Genomic DNA, 19738 nt, shown 5'->3' with positions numbered 1-19738 from the left:
CTGAAATCACAACGCTCAGAAGAGCCAAACCATACAGGCTGAGATCAGTTTAGCCGTTTTCATTACTTCAACTTGATAAGAATTTCAACAAGAAAAGCTGCTTCTATAAGCATTAAAAGGCTCATTTAAAACAGAATAAACGCATGACATTAAGCCTGACTCTTAAACATGGATAAATTGTTGAAATATTATATTATATGGTTCAATGGATATAAAAGTGCTTTACAAGGTTAAAACTCTTGTTAAACAAGGCTCTTATAAAAATATCACAATAAGGTTGTGTGGCATTTACAGAAACAATATCAGTTATCAGTCAAATTAAATATTCAAGCTGATTATAAAAAAGTATATTGTAGAAGAGAAAAAGCATTAAAAAATTATTTATATGTATGTATATATATATGTATGTATATATATATATATATATATATATATATATATATATATATATGCAAAGACCTCATGTCCAAAACACACGGGGCCCCACATACACACACACACACACACACACACTTAAATAACCTTAATCTGCCAACAAAGAGCTTTTCGCAATATAAATATCCAAAGTAATCTCAGGACAGATTGCTGCTTGCACTGATTACTGAATTATTATTATTAATTTACCCCAACCTTATGAGTGCACATACACAATCATGTATATATGCATACACAAACTTCCTCACCTTAAGTTGAATTGCCCAGTCTTGGAGTTTGGGACATCCACCTTGGTTTGGTCCATGGCTCCTCCCTTCACAGTGGTTGCATGACCAACACCCTGTCAAGACAAATATACACTCACCATGACTTCATTTCGCTAGAGCACCCAAAACAACCACACCAAGCTTCAATGTTCCATACTGAGAACCATGCCAACGTGGTTGAACAGTTCTGCACTGAAATAGTGTAATTGTGTCCTTGACGTCAACCTCTCACTGCCTTTCACTTCTTTTTAAATGATTAATATCTCATCCGGGGACAGCGATCAAAACAGATAAAAAAGCAAATGAATAGAAAACAAACACAAAGATAAAGAAAAACTAAATGATTCACCGTAAAAGGGAAGGTCCACTTTCCTCACAGTGAAGCCGCCACTAATGATGGTCAAGAATGTACCCTGTTCTCCACCCAACACGCACACAAACACATGGGACCCTACACCCCCCCTCCCCCTTCACGGGACGCAGCAAACACAAAAAAGTGACCTAGATTATCTGAGTAGAGAGTGATTATCCCCCGCTAGGCCACATGCTCCTGAGGGCCACTGGGGCAGCAGAAGCAGTGGGGCTATTGTTAATGTGCATCTCCCTTCTTTATTGAGTGCAGACATGAGGGCAACGACTGAGACATAGAGAGACTTTAATGGAGAGATGGTCTGATGACATAACAGTTTGGAAAAGGGAAAGCAGAAAAAGTTACTATAGTTTCTGACTTCATGTTTTCAACATTGATAATAATAAGAAATGTTTCTTGAGCAGCAAATCAGCATATTAGAATGATTAATGAAGGATCATGTGACCATGAAGACTGGAGTAATGATGCTGAAATTCAGCTTTGCATCACAGGAAAAAACGACATTTTAAAATATATTATGATAGAAATTTTAAATTGCAATAATATTTCACTGTTTTTACTGATAAAAATCTGGTGTGTCTTAAAATACAATATAAATAAAATAACAATGAAAATGGCCACCACTGCAAAAGAAATCTCAAAGACTCTGACTATTGAAGGAGTTCCATAATGAATTATTGTGGTTGTAGTAAGTATAGTATTTTTTTTAGAAAACAAGTCAAAATTGCATTGTTAAAAGAACATATGTTGTATAAGTCACATTTTATTATTACAATTAAATATAATGTAAAATACTGGTAAATGAAATAATACATACAACAAATTCTTTATATTTAAGTGTAGTCAGAACAGGATTTAAAAATATACACAAACAATACAAAAAAACAAAAACAAATTATAGCATTCATTATAAACAACATTTATTATAAACGGCAAGTCAAAACACATGTTTAAGAAAAATTAATCTACTGGTGTTTGAAATGCTCTCCACAAACAAACCTGGGCTCACGTACTGAGCTCATTCGGCACCAATACTAACCTGTTCTGTGCACTTGACATTAATTGCATTATATAAGTCACCGCTTATTAAAAAAAAGAAGATTAAAAAAAACTACATTCTGGAAAATACAGTATAGCAGTTTTGGTGGAAACTAAATAGAACGGGGGTGGAGGGGGGGATTATGATCCCAAAAAAAACCTAAATAGGCTTGAAGTAAACACAGTAAAACTTTCACGGTCACACGCATCCGCCATACGAGCGGAGTCTATATTAAATATGTGTCCTTGGCTCTCGGGGTGTGTGGCCTGTTTACATAAGACTTATAAGTGGTGAGTAAACTCTTGGGAATACAGCAATTGAATAAATGTCAAAGCCCAATGAGAGAGAGAGAGAGAGAGAGAGAGAGAGAGAGAGTGTGGTGAGAGAGAGAGCGAGAGAGTGTGTGTGTGTGTGTGTGTGTTTTGGATTTTGCATCACAAATGTGTGTTTCTCCATGACCTTTGAGTCCATCTCATCCTCCATCCATCCATCTAGCTGTGGAGCTGGCAGATAATACAACAGCAAAGCCTGATCATCAATCTACTGTACATGATAACTCAGCACAAATTCTAACATAAGACCTAGACAAAAAGACATTAACCCAAACTGTTAAGAGTGCCATGGTGCCTTAGTAATACTATGGCATTCTCTAAAGTACCTTGGGGTACCATACTATACGCATATAGCATGATATATTAGCCATTTAATGCTTTGCTTTTAACACAACTTCATCCATCAGTAAGCATTTATTGTAAATATGATTTTCATGTACAGGCTGCTTTTTCTCTGCAAAGTTTGTGATTTGATCCGAAACAAAAGTCTTGAATAGTTCATTGCAATATTGTTCCAGGCTTAATATGGAATCAAACCAAACCTACTAGAATAAGTCCTTTTTAGTCCTGGAACAATATTCCATAACCAGACCAGATCAGATTTTAAGATAAGGTTTAGGGTCATGAATAATTTCTTTAATGATCCTCAGCAGGTTGTTCCAGGACTATCAGATCAAAACGCATTGTCTTACTTGTGTAAATCACGGGTCTGAAGTACACACTGCAGTTTCTGATCTAATGCGATTCCTTTCTGAAAACTCCCTGGAGGAACTCTGAGCTTCATGTTCATGTTATGGCAGGGAAGGGAAGGGGAACCCTGAACCTCTCCCAGTCCCTTATCATTTATCCCAGGAGCTCAAGCTCACAGCCGGCGCTCTCCTCCAGTGAAGCACAGCACACCGTTAAATGATTTGAGGAGTTTCGCTGAGCTGCTGAGCTCTTTCTTACATCACAGCTGTATGTACAGGAGAGCCGGGTAATTATGAGTGTGGTATGGTGATTCTCTCCCCCGATTTGTTGGTCACAAGATGATTATCAGCACATATAAACATGAATGTGTAATTATGGTCAGTGATCTAATAAACACCCAGGACCTTTAATTGATTTTTGTACAATGCTATGATCTGGGGACATTCGCTTTGTTCACTGTTTGTTTTTGTTTGTTTCTTGTTGGATGGTTGTTTTTTCTTTCTTTCTCTTTCTTTCTTAATTTGATTGTTCATTGATTGGTTCATTCTTTGTTTATTTCGGTAGCTTACTTGTTTCCAGAGATGGGCATAAATACATGAAAATGTGTGTTTAATATATATATATATATATATATATATATATAGAAAATACACAAAATACATGTGATATTGGCCATCCATTGCAGGAATCCCTATAGGCTGAAATCTATCTGGAACTATTCTGGAGGAAAACACAAACAAACAAACAAACAAACACACATTTCGATGTGTATAACTGTTTAGAAACTTTTGTTTTCATTTTACATACCTCTTAGAATATAAAAAACAAACCAAAAAAAGCATATTTATTTCATGTTAAGTTTATGTTGTTTTATATAAAGTTTAATCAAATGAGAAAGTTTATCTAAAATTCTAATTTTTAAATTAGAATTCATTTAGATAGCATTTAATACTATTTGCTCAAAGGTTTTTTTTTTTTTTTGTTTTTTTACAAACAATAAAACAAAATCTTAAGATTGTTTAAAGTGACGTGACATACAGCCAAGTATGGTGACCCAAACTCAGAATTCGTGCTCTGCTTTTAACCCATCCAAAGTGCACACACACAGCAGTGAACACACACACACACCGTGAAAACACACACCAGAGCAGTGGGCAGCCATTTATGCTGTGGCGCTCGGGGAGCAGATTGGGGTTCGGTGCCTTGCTCAAGGACACCTCAGTCGTGGTATTGAAGTTGGAGAGAGCGCTGTACATTCACTCCCCCCACCTACAATTCCTGTCGGCCCGAGACTCGAACTCACAACCCTTGGATTGCAAGTCCAACACTCTAACCGTCAGGCCACAACTTCCCCTGATGAATTCACAAATAAAACTGATGGTAAACCATTCATCAGTGTCTTCACAAATTAAACTGTTGATGACAGACATTGATTAACCTAATTATTTTGTCTCTACATTAACATGGAACACAACGTAATCAGTTTATATGTGAAAAAAAAATCCATTTATTCACAAACTTCTTTAATGAAATGACTGTTTGACAAACTACTCTGCAAACTACTTCCTCCCACTGCTGCTTTCTGATGGTTTGGAGAACAATTATTCCGAGTCGCACCCTATTGTTTCACAGAATTATACAACGGTGAGCGCATCAAGTATAAAAGCCTCGCCCGTTTAGGAAGGAGCGGGCAGTCAGCAGGTTTGCGGCGTAGAGCCAGGCGAAAGTATGAGCAAGGCTTCAACTGCACAAACCGCTTCCACTACGACAGAAATCAGGAGCAGTGCGGTGATTCCACCACTTGCTGTGTCCCGTGTGAAAAGGCCTTTAAGTCAAAAGTGTAGGCCTACGTGTTGGTGTTCCACTCTGCACCAAGCACATCACATTCTATTGCTCATTTATTCATGCTTCTTTTTCCACTCCAATGTTCCAAATATTCCTGCCCACTAAAGGCTGCATGGATATATTTGCTTACCCCGATAGGCCTATCTATGTAAACGATTTTAAAAAAGTTCAGTCGATTCACACTTTATATCATTGCCACAATATGTATTGTCATATCACCCAGGCCTAACATGCACTAATGCTTTAAACACATTTGGACTAGCTATTTGATAAAAAATAACAACTGAATAACTCTCAAAACTGACTGGCTAACACTATTCGGTGCTCGTTTCTTCTTTCTCATGTTAACTGAAGGGAAACCTGAATGATGCACTATTTTAACATTAATCGACAAGTTTTAAATCGTATTCCAGTAAAGTCACTCACTCAATGCTGAATGGAGCTGTACAGCTGCAGCTCACATGATAAATGTTGGGAGGAGGGTGCATTTCTTGCATGCTTTTGTATTTCAAATACATCTTTTAAATACTGCCCATCCCTGCTTGTTTCCTTGTTTTGTTAGGTTTACCTTTTTGGGGGGATTATTGTTTGCTTGTTTGTTTTGTTTGTTCATTCATTTATTCATGGGTTGGTTTATTCTTGGTTTGTTTGGCTAGTTTGTTTGTTTCTTTGGTTTGCCTTTCTGATCTTTTGTTGTTTGTTTCTTTCTTTTGTTAATTTATTTGTTTGTTCATTTATTTATTCTTTAATTGGTTCATTTGTCGCTTATTTTTTGTTTGTTTCGAAAGTTTGCTTGTTTCTTTGGTTTATTGCTTTCTTTCCTTTTGTCTTTCTTATCTTTACGTTGTTTGTTATTCATTTTTTATTGGTTTATTCATGGTTTATTTTTGTTTGTTTTGACAGTTTACTTGATTCCTTGGTTTATTAGTTTGTCTTTTTTCATCATTAATTTGTTTTTTCTTTCGTTAATTTGTTTGTTTGGTTTGTTCATGTATTTTGTTTTTTTTTCTTGTTTTTTTTTTGCTTAAACATAACTTAAACTTTCAATAGTTTGCTTGTTTCCTTGGTTTGTTGGTTTGCCTTTTTTGGTCTTCCGTCCTTTCTTTCTTTCTTTGTATTTTTTTAACAAATAAATTTGATCCTTGGTGAGAGACTTCTTTCAAAAACATTATAAAATCTTACTCAACCCAAGATTTTAACCTGTAGCTTTAATTTTCGAGATCAAAAAGTGACAAATGCATATGTATGGCATAATGTAAATTATTATAACATTAATGAAATTGAAAGGCTAATTTAATTTCATTTTCAGTGGGGTTCAGACTTATCAGGTCTGGTCCAGATTTTCCAGTGCATCACTAGAAATACCCTTCCTATCATCTAAGGTTAAGCCGGCCTCTGACTAGGCATTGATTGATTGATAGAAATGTTGATCCAGGAACACATCTTAGTTGTATAAATCACGTTCTGACTAGCAAAAAAAAAAAAATCACAGTGCAGTACTGGTATTGTGTCTGGAACTAGAGTCTTTAAGAAACCTTTACATGTGTCACCTGATTCGTAAGAGTGCTGAAGAAGTCTTGCAGGAGGAATTGGAATCTGCAGCGGTGGCACTGACAGAAGCAGATATTTATTTGGGTGCAGAGAGAATAAGCATTTATTTATGAACCCTCACTAAGTGCTGTCGTTGATGCATTAGTGTGTCCTCACCCTGTCATTGAGCAGTGCACTGCAATGATTACTGTCACTCAGAGCAATCTGGGACATACACTTTCTTTTTCCGTTTGATGCTAATATTTAAGAGATATTGGACAGTTTTATGTATGTAATCTTAATACACTGAGCAGTTTCCAAGAGCCTGAAAGTGCTACAATTTAGTAAATGTCACACTCAGAATTAAAATAAGCTGCATTGGCTTTCTGTGTGACTCCGAGGCACTGAGAGCACATACAGCAAAGTCCTAAACACTGTTCACTCATATTGAAACTTACACTATAATTCAAAAGTTTGGGGTTGGTAAGATTTTTAAATGGTTTCGAAAACCTCTCTTCTGCTCACCAAGGTTGCATTTATGTGATGAAAAGTACAATAAAAACAGAAATATTGTTACAATTTAAAATAACTAATTCCTGAGATGCAAAGCTGAATTTTCAGCATCATTACTCCAGTCTTGTGTCACATGATTCTTCAAAAACCACTCTAATATGCTGATTTGCTGCTCAAGAAACATTTCTTATTATTAATGTAGAAATTGGTTGTGCTGTCTAACATTTTTGTGGAAAAATGTTTTTTTTTTTAGGATTCTTTGAAAAACAGAAGAACACAATTTATTTGAAACTAAAATCTACTGTGAAATTATAAATGTCTCTACTTTTGATCAATTTAACACCTTCTCGTTAAATAAAAATATTAGGGAAAAAAAATCTTACTGACCCTAAACTTTTGAGCAGTAGTATGTGTGATGTCTGTCTGTCTAAATGTGAGAGCAAATAGAGCTGTTTAATAGATGACCTCAAACACAAAGAATGAAAGAGCGACATACAGAGAGAGTAAAAGCTTTGTTGATGAAAACAATCATGGAAGAAAGTAAGATAATGATGGCAGAGCTACAGTAAAAGGTCAAACTTAAGCACAAACACAATATGACCATGAATGTTGAGTGTTCAGTGGAAATCCTGCAAACAACGACAGGATACATCAGAAGAACACAGACTCAAAAGTAGTCTTGTTTTGCTTCTTCCAAAAGCACAATACAAATTTGGCTTTCATTTACTGTAACTGAACTGAAAAAAAGAAAGTTGACACTTTCCCAGACACTCCCATCAAACATCAGTATGTGGTGTGTGTTCACTCACAGTGGACTGGGGTCTGCTGGGGTCCTCAGGGTCCTGTGAAATGATATCCAGGGGTGGGGCGAGGGCGGGGTCGCTGCTGCTTCGCACGGATAGAGGTGTGGCTGATGGGGAAAAAGTCAAAGAATACATTTTTAAATCTAAAATAGAATCATACTGCATTTTAAAACCTAGGTTAAGTATAAAATGTTATGACTTTTGACCAAACATTGTTATTTTAATATCACTGAGATAGGTTTTGTTAATACTTTGAATTAGATTTAATTAATATATTCCATTTTAATTTTGTGGGGTTTTTTTTGTCATTTTTATTAGCCTTTTTTATTATGTCAATTTTTTATTGCAACCTAAACTAAACAAAAATGAGAAATGTTACCTTTGTGCTGTGGCAACTAGCTGAAATAAAATAAGTAAGGTTTTTTTTATATATTTTATTTTATTTCATTTTATAATAATTTATATTTTATTTCAGTTAATGATCATTTTAAGTAATGTTTTAGTTTCAGTTAACAATAATAACCTTGGAAATGTATAATTATAATTTTTATGTGCCATGGCATTTACATAGTGCTTCAAACAATACCACTGTAGCAGCACAGTAAATGTCAGAAGTATTACCATTTTTGTAAGTAAAGACAATACTAGTTCATATGATCTTTGAATAACTGTAGCATAAAATAAGTACATTTGAGCTGTTATTTTTATGTCTCATTGTCTGCTTTCAAGTGTGATTTTAATTGTGTTTAAATGATCTAATGTGTCTCTGAAAATGAAAGCAAAAAGTGTTTGACCAGCACTTGTCTGTCTGAGAAGATCAAATTGAATAATGGTATAAACCGTTTTTGAACAGCACCAAGAGTGTTTTCATTTTCAGACACACATTAGATCATTTAAACACAATTTAAATCACACTAAACTCGCCACATGAAAGCAGAACAATACAGTCTCACGGAACACAAACACAAAGACATCTGAATGAGTCAGAGCAGCTTTCTGTACACATTATCAGTCCTGCCAAACATCTCCCATCACACATATTTGTCTGGTTTCCATAATAGGGACAACAGCCAAAGTGCTGGAGCCATCACTAGGCTCAAAACGGCTATGGGAACAGGATGCTAGATCCGTCAAAAGCAGCTCTGTCTTTTACAGGAACAAAATAATACTACGGAAAAAATGCAATGAGGGAGTTTCATATTAGCACTGTACAACAGAATGTCCTTGGCCTCCATACTGAAGAGGATCTCCAAATCCTCCTGAGATAAGGCCGGAGACACTGTGACATCTCTGGTAGCAAGGTCACTGCTGGTGAAAGAGTTGCATGAGCTGAATCATAAGAAACAGGGTTTTTTTACCACAGGGAAAAGGCGTTTTATGAACCATGTATATATACGAAGCTGAGATATATGAAAAATATATACTAAGTAGCTAAAATGACTAATTCAGAAACAGTAACCACACTAACGAGCTCATTAGCATTTGACTGTCCTACATTTACATGTTAACAACTAGAGCCTATGCAGTCTTGAGCAATTTCATTCATCCTAATGAATGACAGTGTGTACTACAGAGGTTAGCTATTTATGCTACATAGTTGTTTTCTTTTCTTTTCTTTTTTTAATCAGATTATGTGTCATTCACCTTCATTTTGGTACTTATTAAAGTGCTCTTTTTTTATATGTAAAGAAAAAGTTCAAGCTAAATTTAACAACAGGTCTGTAAACACAAATGCTTCCCCTTATTCTTTATTAGTTGCAATTAGTTTAGGGTTTTTTTTTTGTAGTTTTTTTTTTCTTCAGATAAATACTGCTCTGATTGCCTAAATAAAAAATAAAAAAAAGATATTGCTTCCTTAAAGATGCTGTTTGTAGGATTGGCACCAAGTGGTTGACCTAGGTATTGCAATCCAAATTCAAAATATTGGACATACACCCGGCCCCTCCTCCTACTTGACCTCAGACTTGACACACACTCAGGTTGCCAGATTGACGACACCAACAGGAACGAGCGCACTTGACGATTAATAAAAAATTACGCTGTGTTTTCCAGTAACTGGCAACCCGAGATGCCGCAATATAATTGGATAAACCGGCAGTGGGCGGGTTAAACAAACCAAAACAACGACAGACATTCTGGCCCGGAACGAACATTTTCAAAGGAGAATAACTGACTGTGGCATTGTTTTACAGATAAACAAATATGTTAACTTAGCATATTTCTTAAATATCTGCAAACATATTATGGTATTTTTATGCTTTAGTAGGGTCAAAACTTAAAAACAGCACCTTTAAATTGCATAAGGAAGAATGTTTTTAGGGTAGTAACAGGGTGTATAAGTTTATACATTGTTTTGGAAAAGTGAGATTTTTTTATTTCTTTTTTTTTAAGATGCATTAAATTGATCAAAAGTGATAGTAAACACATTTATAATGTTACAAAAGATTTGTATCCTGAAAAATGTATTGCAGTTTCCACAAAGATATGAAGCAGCACAACTGTTTTCAACATTTACAATATTAAAAAATGTTTCTTGTCAGCTTTTTAGCATGTTAGAATGATTAGAGTGATTTCTGAAGGATAATTAGCACTGAATACTGGAGTAATGATGCTGAAAATTCAGCTTTGAAATTACATTTTATAATTATATTATTATTATAATTACATAAATTACATTTTAAAATATATTCATATAGTAAACCGTTATTTAAAATTATAAAAATATTTTACAATATTTTTTATGAATAGTCTTGTGGATCATAAAAGACTTTCAATGTACAATTTTAAAGTAGCTTCCTACACTGACAAGAACTAATTATTGTGCATGTACTGGTAAAAGTGATAGAACACAATACTGCTGACTTCTGCCAGCCGCAAATAACAAAAAGTGCAAGTCTGACCCTGAAAAGACAAAGGAAAGAGCACTGAGAGAGAGAAAAAAATACATAAATCAAGCACAGTTTTTGAAAAAAAGTTACCATTTTCCTTTGTCAAACAGACAAAGACTGCTCATATCCTCCAGTCTGCTACTAGAAATCATCAAAAAGGCTTTTGGGTATGATCCCACTAGCACAGAAACTCTCATTCAGGTGAAGTTAGTATGTTCATTAACACAGACTCAGTGTTCCGTCTTTTAGACTCAGTCATTTTAATAAGGTACTGGAACCAAGGGCAATCTTTAACACGTCTGCTAGTTCATTAGGAAAGCCATTGGTTTTGCCTTTTGAGCAATATTTCAACTTATCAGGGCCATCTTTAAATTTATCAATGAGCTATTGAACTATATTTCTCTGCATTTATATGCTGATGTGCATATGAGACAGACAGATAAGGCCAAAGAAAGAGACCTAGACAGTACCCCAGACTCTTTTTAGGCCTGAGATGAGTTCATTCTTAGTACCTTAGTATCCTTTTCCATAAATATTATATTTTAGGAGTTTTGTGTGTGTGTGTGTGTGTGTGTGTGTGTGTGTGCTCTGTGTGTATGCCACCTTGGAGCAACTCTCAAACCATAACCTTCATTGCCATCATTTATCTACACCATGAGACCTTCAACATAAGCCGCTAACTACACCCTAAAGACCTGATGAAGGACGCGCACAATAAGAAAGCTCTCAGACCTTTGTGATGTTTACGAATTCTCATAAAGGAGTGTTACATCTGTGCAGTGTCTGGATGAAGAGTTTCCCTCAACTCCAATCAGTCTTCCCAAACCTGGTAGAGTTTGGCACTAAAGGATCTTTCATGTGAACTCATTTTAGGCGTTAATTTTGGTTTTACGACCCTTAAAAAAACAGAGGTAAGAATCTGTGGGAAATCTGTAAAGGCCAGAGCGATTCAAGGTAAGACCTTTAATTACTGGCTATTCTGACACAAGAGTGGAACAACCCATCTGGTGGTTTCATCTTCCAGGAAAAGCATGATATTTGGAGTGTGCTATGAATATGTGCTTTCAGCTGAATAAATAAGAGAGCCAATCCCACAATATAAGTAATCAGGCTAAAAATAAAGAGAATTTGAGTGTGAAAATATTAAAGTATTAATAGACTAAAGGTTAGACATTCAAAGACCTAAAGCTACACATCAAATGTTTTAATAAGAACTGTTTGCCTTTAACAGTCTATAACAAAAAAAAAGTAGAATTACATATTGTTTTATTAAAGTTGTGTAAAGGTAAATAACTAAAATTTGTTTTAATGCTTTTATTATAACAAACAGTAATACTTAAGTCTGCTTTTAAATTGACAATGCTTTTACCAGTTGTTTTCATTAAAAAGAAATTATTCAAAATGTACAGTAGTTCAATCAGGACATACAGTACAGTAGGAAAGTATGCTTTGTAATATGTAATACTGTAATACATATTAGGACTGTCAATAGATTAAAAAATTTAATCGAATTAATCACAGCCTTTCTGTGATTAATCACAATTAGTCGCACACTTATCATGAAATTAAGCATACACCATTTATCTTGTTTAAAAGTAAACCAAGTAAACTAAAAAAATTAAGTTTGATTTTCACAAAACTGTACTTTTGCGAACTTATTCCAAAATAAAGTTAGATGTCTTTTCTGGCTATGCTAGTGCTCTCGCTCTCGCTCTCTCGCTCTCTCTCTCTCTCTCTCTCTCTCTCTCTCGCTCTCTCTCTCTCTCTCTCTCTCTCTCTATATATATATATACATACTGTACATAAATGGCATTTTCGGTTTTCAGCCGAAAGAGAAAAATGGGCGCGCAGGTTTCAGTTTCCCTCTAGCAGTCGTCCGCTCTATGATTGTGCGTTCTGTTGAATGAATGAGGGATTTATATAGCGCTCTACAATCATGCACGCTCATGCTCACCAGAAAAGCAAAGTCCGCTCAAATAACGCGGCAACACTAAATTGCTATGTAGTATACACTAGTTCCTGTTTGCTATAATGCTACTGTGCTGTAACATGGTGTAGTACAGCTGTACTGGGCAACGAAGGTAAAATGACGCTACCGTCATTTCTACGTACTTCTGATACGTGCAGCATGAAAATGCGTGAAAATTTCTGAGTGACAAAAGTGATAGATTTGTAAACCAATATATTGTGACAGGGCCAAGTGTTACGTGTCCCAGGTGACTCAAAATAAAACCACAAAGTTAACAAAACGATGCACTCCACTGTGCTGAGCGATAGCACTTCTCCGCTGTCTTCAAGTGCAAAACTTCCTATTTCCCTCTTATGAAGTCATGAGCGCTTCATGTGAGCGCTGCTGCAGTCTTAGCAAATAGATAGATAGATAGATAGATAGATAGATAGATAGATAGATAGATAGATAGATAGATAGATAGATAGATAGATAGATAGATAGATAGATAGATAGATAGATAGATAGATAGATAGATAGATAGATTTTTGCTTACCAAAATAACCTAAAATGAATAATATGAATGAAATTTAAAACAAAAAAATAATGAAACTTGACTTCCAAAAAAAGGCACATGTTATGTTTTTAGTAAACATTGTTTGCCTTCCAAAAAAAACTTCAATAAGTACAAATAATCTTATTATCTGTGGTTACAGAGACACGAAAATTATGCAAACACATCTGGCGCTTCTAGCATAGGGGCCAAGATCATGAGCAGGAGAATTATGGTAGAATCCAGGGTCTGGATTTCATCAACAAAATATATTTACGATGGAAATTCCCCATCCTGAATAATGTGCTGTGTTTGTATAGAGATACTTCTGTCAAAAATGTTCTTGCCGAAAAAATCAACATAAAGGTCAAGTGAAAAGTCCCGAATTTAACTACATGCCTCAGATAGTTTCCCACTCAACTGCAATCCCTAAGCATTGTAAAAAGTGATAAGAAAACTGCTCTCAATCTGGGTGTAAACTTCCAGGATGAAGGACAGCATGGCGAATCCTCTTGACCTTTGACTCCTGAGAGGTCTGTCATGTGAAATGGGGTCAAGTGGGCACATTCTTTTAGTCAGGCATCGTCTGTTTGTCACAGCTCTATGCTGGAGTTATTCCCATCTGTGGCGAGTCACTACGAGTAAAATAAGGAAAAACAGTATGCACCAAGAACCAAATTCAAAAAGAAGTTTGATATCGACAGTCTGTTAACCTGTAATTCAGTTTTATTGGTAATCGATGTCTGACAGGTATGAGCGGCCGCCCACCTCAGGTGCTGCTGGGAGCCGTGAGAGAGAGCGTGTGTGTGTGTAATGAGAGCGAGTAGGTCAGGGATCGATGCTGCTGTAATCATAGTGCCGTGCCGTAGAGACAGTCAGAGCTAAGACAGATTTGCCCTGTTTCTGAGCACTGCTACAGCTCGAGCAGGAACAAACTCATGGTCTCTGGATGACGGAACAAACCGCCATTCCATAATTACATCTGAAAAAAACCTTCCTCAATACTTTCCTTGTGCGCTGACTAAGTAAACATGAACAGCAGGTTTAATTTGGTTAGAGTGCACCGCACTAATGTGACACCCATGGTTGGAATTTGTTACCCATGACAACCGATCACATATCTTTGAATGCATCATGATCTCACAAGAAAAATGAGCTTATATGCTTTGAAATGCTTAAGTGTCTCTCTTCAGACCCATTTTAAGCTAATTATAACTACTACAAACTAACCTCATCCATAAAACAAAAGCAATTTAGAATAAAAAAAACAACATACAAACGTTGTAAAGCTTAATCTTCCAAAAAAGTTAGGCCTATATAATCGGAAAAATTAAAGGAGAGGTCTAATGCCATTTCATGCATGTTGAGTTAGTTACTGTTATGCTAAACATGGCCAAAGTTATCATAAAAATGATATGAATGTAGAATGAGTATTTCTGTGTCAAATTTACTCCTTCCGGTTTTGTACAAGTTTCTGAGAGTTTTTAAATAATAATGGGTGGAACTCCTTGTATGGGCATTTCTCCCGGAAAAGCGCGACTGCACGCACACAAATGTAACAGAGCGAGAGCAAGAGCGTGCCCATCAACGTGCTTCATTCAGCTACACTGAATGGGACTAGCTCAAGAAGAATGTCTCCAAAGAAGTGTGTTTTTGGCAGTAAGGAAAAGATAACCTTGTTCAGCTTACTCTGGATGCAGTTTGTTTCTCTGGAGCAGCAAAGGAGTTTTGCAAGTGTGTTTGTTGACGAACGTTTTATAAACAAGGACCAGTTCAGCACTGGATTTGCACATCATTTGATACCGGAAGATGGAGCGGTCCCAGCTATAAAAGATCCTGGTCATGATTCAGAACTGCAGGCAGTAAATGAAACGACATCAAATGTCTGTGTTTTGTTGACAATCGGGCAAGTGCTTGTCACTCTTTAGCTCTGCCCACAGCGTGCTTCCAGGAGCTCGGCTGTTTTTGGAGAGAATCGGAAAGCAGTATTTTTCTTTTATAAATATGACAAAACGTCTCAGGTTACGAATGTAACCATGGTTCCCTGAGTAGGGAACGAGACACTGTGTCCTCTAGGGGTCGCTAGAGGACGCAGTTCGAAGTTCCCTTGAAAGGGAACGTCTCAGGTTACGAATGTAACCATGGTTCCCTGAGTAGGGAATGAGACACTGTGTCCTCTAGCGACCCTTAGAGGACGCAGTTCGAAGTTCCCTTGAAAGGGAACTAAAGACTCTTTAGAGCTATGGATGATGCTAAACTATTCTATAGGTACTCAAGATCAACATGAGATTGGGTGAAACTGTGTGTGTTACAGTATGTCCCCTTTAATGTCATGAATAAAAAAATAAATAAAAAGGAAAACATATCATATATGACAAATAAATAATATATATATATATATATATATATATATATATATATATATATATATATATATATATATATATATATATATATATATATATATATATATATATATATATATATATATATATATATATATATATATATATATATATATATATATATATTATATTTTTTTTTTTTTTTTTTTTTTTTTTTTTTTTTTTTTCCTGGACCACAGCGATCTAGGAAAACCCAACACATGGTGAAATTTTGCCTTTTAGTAGGTTTTGACACTGGGTTCAAGCCCTTTCCAAAACTGTTTTTTTTATTTTGTCCATAGTTCGAATGCAACAAAAGTTATGGCTATCTGAAGTTGGCTGATAGCTATGATTTTCTGGAATGGAATTTTGAGAAAAACGGGTTTAAAGTGAGACGGGTTTCACTTTCACTTCTACTTAAAGATCGCTGTATGTCAGGAGCACTATACTGCATCATTACACAAAGAGACTAACGCTACCCTGAAGAGGACAGTTTACATTGTTTATCATGATGGGCATAGTCTCTGAACTTTTGATCACTTCTTGTATGTTTAGATGGCACAAATAGTGTACCTTGTAGTTTACATTTAGAAAAGCGAGCGCAGGGCACCTGTGCATATAACAGACTGTCATCTGACTCCTCTTTAGTAACTTCATCATCCAATCATTCATCTCTAGATGTGAAATAGTCCATTATAACATCTTTTAGGGCACTGACATCACCAAGATTGAGCAGACTGAGACGAGCAAGATCATCTAAGTGAGCAGCTACTTTAGACTGCGCTGTTTTCTTGAGCTCCGCCATCTCACGATATTAAAAAATAAATTAATTTAAAAAAGACTTTGCATGCAGTAGTTTACACAGGACTGGTGGGAAATGTGCATTCATACACCTTTATTATATATGTTACGTGGTTTATTTTGATAGGTTAACTATCAGGTGGTGGTGTTAAGAGAAAGCACCTCCGCAGTGTGTTCTTAACATGAGAGAAAGACTTGCTGCATGCTGCAATAAATCGCTATTTTCTGCACCAAACAAGTGAATTTTGCCCAGATATTTTCAGAGATGATAGACAATATGTTATAGAATAATAATTGAATGAAACCCTAATTTTGACAAAAAACTGACATTTGACCTATTGTTCGAATTTCCTGAAAACGTCCCAGCACGACATCCGATGGGTTCTCTCAGATCGCATCACATATACATATATACTGTATATATATATTTTTTCATGCATTATATATATATATATATATATATATATATATATATATATATATATATATATATATATATATATATATATATATATAAATGTATATATTAAAAATAATATAAAATATAAAATATTAAAATATATATTATGTCATTCTGTCATTTATTTATCATGTTTTTATGTCTCTGCAGCATGCAGTATACAGTACATGCTGCATGTTTATTTTTGTTTGCAACAAGCTAAAATGCCAGTTGAACCCATCTCTTGTGTCTTTTCTCTCGCGTGTCTGTAAAGCAGGTGTGAGGACTGTCCTTTGAGCTCTGACTGACATCTGTCAGGCTGTCAATCATCCTGTATCATCTTTAACCTCACATTTACTCAGCGCTTTAATGTAAGGCTGAGTGGTGACCCACTGCCCCTCTCTAGCTATCTTCATTCAGCAGTCACCGCCTGTCACCACTGATCTATATATGACTGGATCGCTCATCGCGTTCTAAACTGCCAGCAGGCAGTGAAGCCACCGGAAGTGTTCGATCCGCCATCTTACTAATCCCCACCAGCAGAGAGCACCATTGAGTCACAGCTAAAACGCTGTCCTAAAATAACCCGATATGAAGCAAATCAGTCAAACGGGACTAGTTTTTATGTTATGTGTATGTAAATTAATGTTTACTTCAGGTGTTATCTGCAGTGTTTACGGTCTTTTGGGGCAGTATAAGCGATATATTTAAACCGTTAAGGTGGGTACCTAGGTCTGCTGCGCACTGATGACACAGGTAACGATCCAACACAAAATATAGCCTATTTCTTTAAGAACATAATTATTCAGGAATTATTAAACATGAACGTATTAGTATCAGAAATGGATTTGAATATATTACAGTGAATAATACAATACCATCTGTTAATATTGCTATATACTGAACTGAAAAGCTTAACTTACTATCTTGGAAATAAAGCCTTTAAATGTCTTTAAATAATAAATTATGAATAAATTATGATGTGTATATTTTTAATGTCATGATTGAGCAACATCTATTTCAGACTCTCCAAGATCGCGCAAATATGTTTACTAGCAGTAACGTTACCGTTTATATGTAAAATATTGTATGCTGAATTAATAATTATTTTAACAACCGTTTGAATCATTACCTGCTTCAAAATGAATGCTGTTAATGAAATCATTGTTGAAACATTTGCACTTAGCGCTGAATAATGAATAAAAACACTATAACATTTGCAGTTAGCGCCTACTGTACGAATAAAACACTATAACTAAATTATATAAACAATGAATAACTGTACAAGGCAAATAAAGGTATACAAAGCATAAATCTTTCTTCAGATTTCAGAATGAGCACTTTGTCATTTGTTTTATATGCTGAGGTCGCGTCCGTCAGATGTTTATCATGTTCATGATGTTCGCTACTATAATGAATGTAGCTTTTTAATAAGTAGGGGAAATTGCCGACATTTAAAAAAATAACCGTTTACATGCCTAGGGTGTTTGCATTGCAAGAATGTACAGGGATACTTCAGATTTAAAAACGCTGACGTGTTATGTCATGTTTTCTCATTAAAATCATACAATTTCCTATTAATTCAATAGAACGTTTACGCACACTAGGGATTAACAATATGGCGGCGCAGCGGCTTCACTTTAATGACGTCATGAGCAATCCAGTTCTATATTATAGATCAGTGCCTGTCACTCACTCTTATGCTCCGCCCCCTGACAGCATAAAAACCAGAATTTTTTTTTTTTTTAAGTTGGGGGGAATCTCATTGTGCTTTTGTGCAGGATGCTCTGGTTAACCCTCAGAGACCCAATGTTGAAAAAAAAAAAAATAATAATCATGGATCAAAACAACAGCTCACTCTCTTTAAAATTATTACAACAACACAGCCACTGCCTGTAGACACTGCTGATAGAGCCTTGAATAAAACTTATGTTTGAGAATAAATATTTTTCTGAATATTGTGAGGTATAGCGAAAAGAACTACAAATACTGGTTACTACACTTTATTATTTACTTGCAATAAGAAAAATGAAGAAATCATTCCAACAAAGTGACACATATTGACGGTACTTAACCTTTTTTTTGTGCCTCTTCATATAAAGCTAATTTTAATCACTATAAACTAACCCTATTCATTTTTAGAATAAAAATAAATTCAAATATTATTGAACTATTATTAAATATTATATTTAAAAAAAAATCAACAAATGTTTTGTTTTAATATTAAAATTAATATAAAATAATTAATTAAACAATAATTATACATATATATATATATATATATATATATATATATATATATATATATATATATATATATATATATATATATATATATATATGCCAAAACCAAATTAAATAAAATTTAAATAGAACTAAAATAACAAAATATAGAATACAAAAAGGAAAATAACAAAACAATATGTAGTAAAGCTCATGCATATACATGCAAAATTCAACAAGATGTTTGGTCATTTACTGTATAGCAAACTTCTAGGGACAATTTTGCCCTCCAAGAATAGCAACTCAAACCGACAACATCCACATCTACTAACCAGATTAGCAGTGTACACTGTTCTGAAGTCAACCCGAGGTCCGGCCAAGCATGAACCCATTCAAATGCTGCCATTATTCCTGTTTGCACCCCAGACACACACATACACTAATTAAGTTAACCCTGATCCCGTGAAGGCCTTTCCTCCTCTTTAGTGCCACTGATTCAATAAGAGTCCTTTTTGACTTCCCTGTCGCCCCGGCTGTGTTTCAACAACAAATCCCAAGTGCTGACACACACACACACCGGCATAGCTACTAAACTACATTGGGCACGGTTCCTTTGTCCCCGGCATCATTTAATTGATATATGAGCGAGACGAGCATTGTGTGTGCAGCTGACAGTGGA

General features: G+C 35.3%; 1 protein-coding gene across 3 annotated transcripts in view; it reads right to left on the bottom strand.

The window, feature by feature from the left end:
* LOC109060930 (partitioning defective 3 homolog B-like) overlaps positions 1–19738 on the bottom strand; it is a 171993-nt gene that overhangs the window by 117087 nt on the left and 35168 nt on the right. For 2 of the 3 annotated variants that reach the window (XM_042742648.1, XM_042742791.1), the window contains exon 4: positions 7830–7930. In XM_042742648.1, the coding sequence (XP_042598582.1) occupies positions 7830–7930 (101 nt within the window). Of the gene's footprint in view, positions 1–683; positions 776–7829; positions 7931–19738 lie in introns of all 3 variants that reach the window. The other variant, XM_042742723.1, reaches the window with a different exon arrangement.

This window comes from Cyprinus carpio, chromosome A1 (genome assembly GCF_018340385.1).
Source record: "Cyprinus carpio isolate SPL01 chromosome A1, ASM1834038v1, whole genome shotgun sequence".
NCBI lineage: Eukaryota > Metazoa > Chordata > Actinopteri > Cypriniformes > Cyprinidae > Cyprinus > Cyprinus carpio.
The sequence above is the reverse complement of the archived record's forward strand: the minus strand, read 5'-3'. Positions and strand labels throughout refer to the sequence as shown.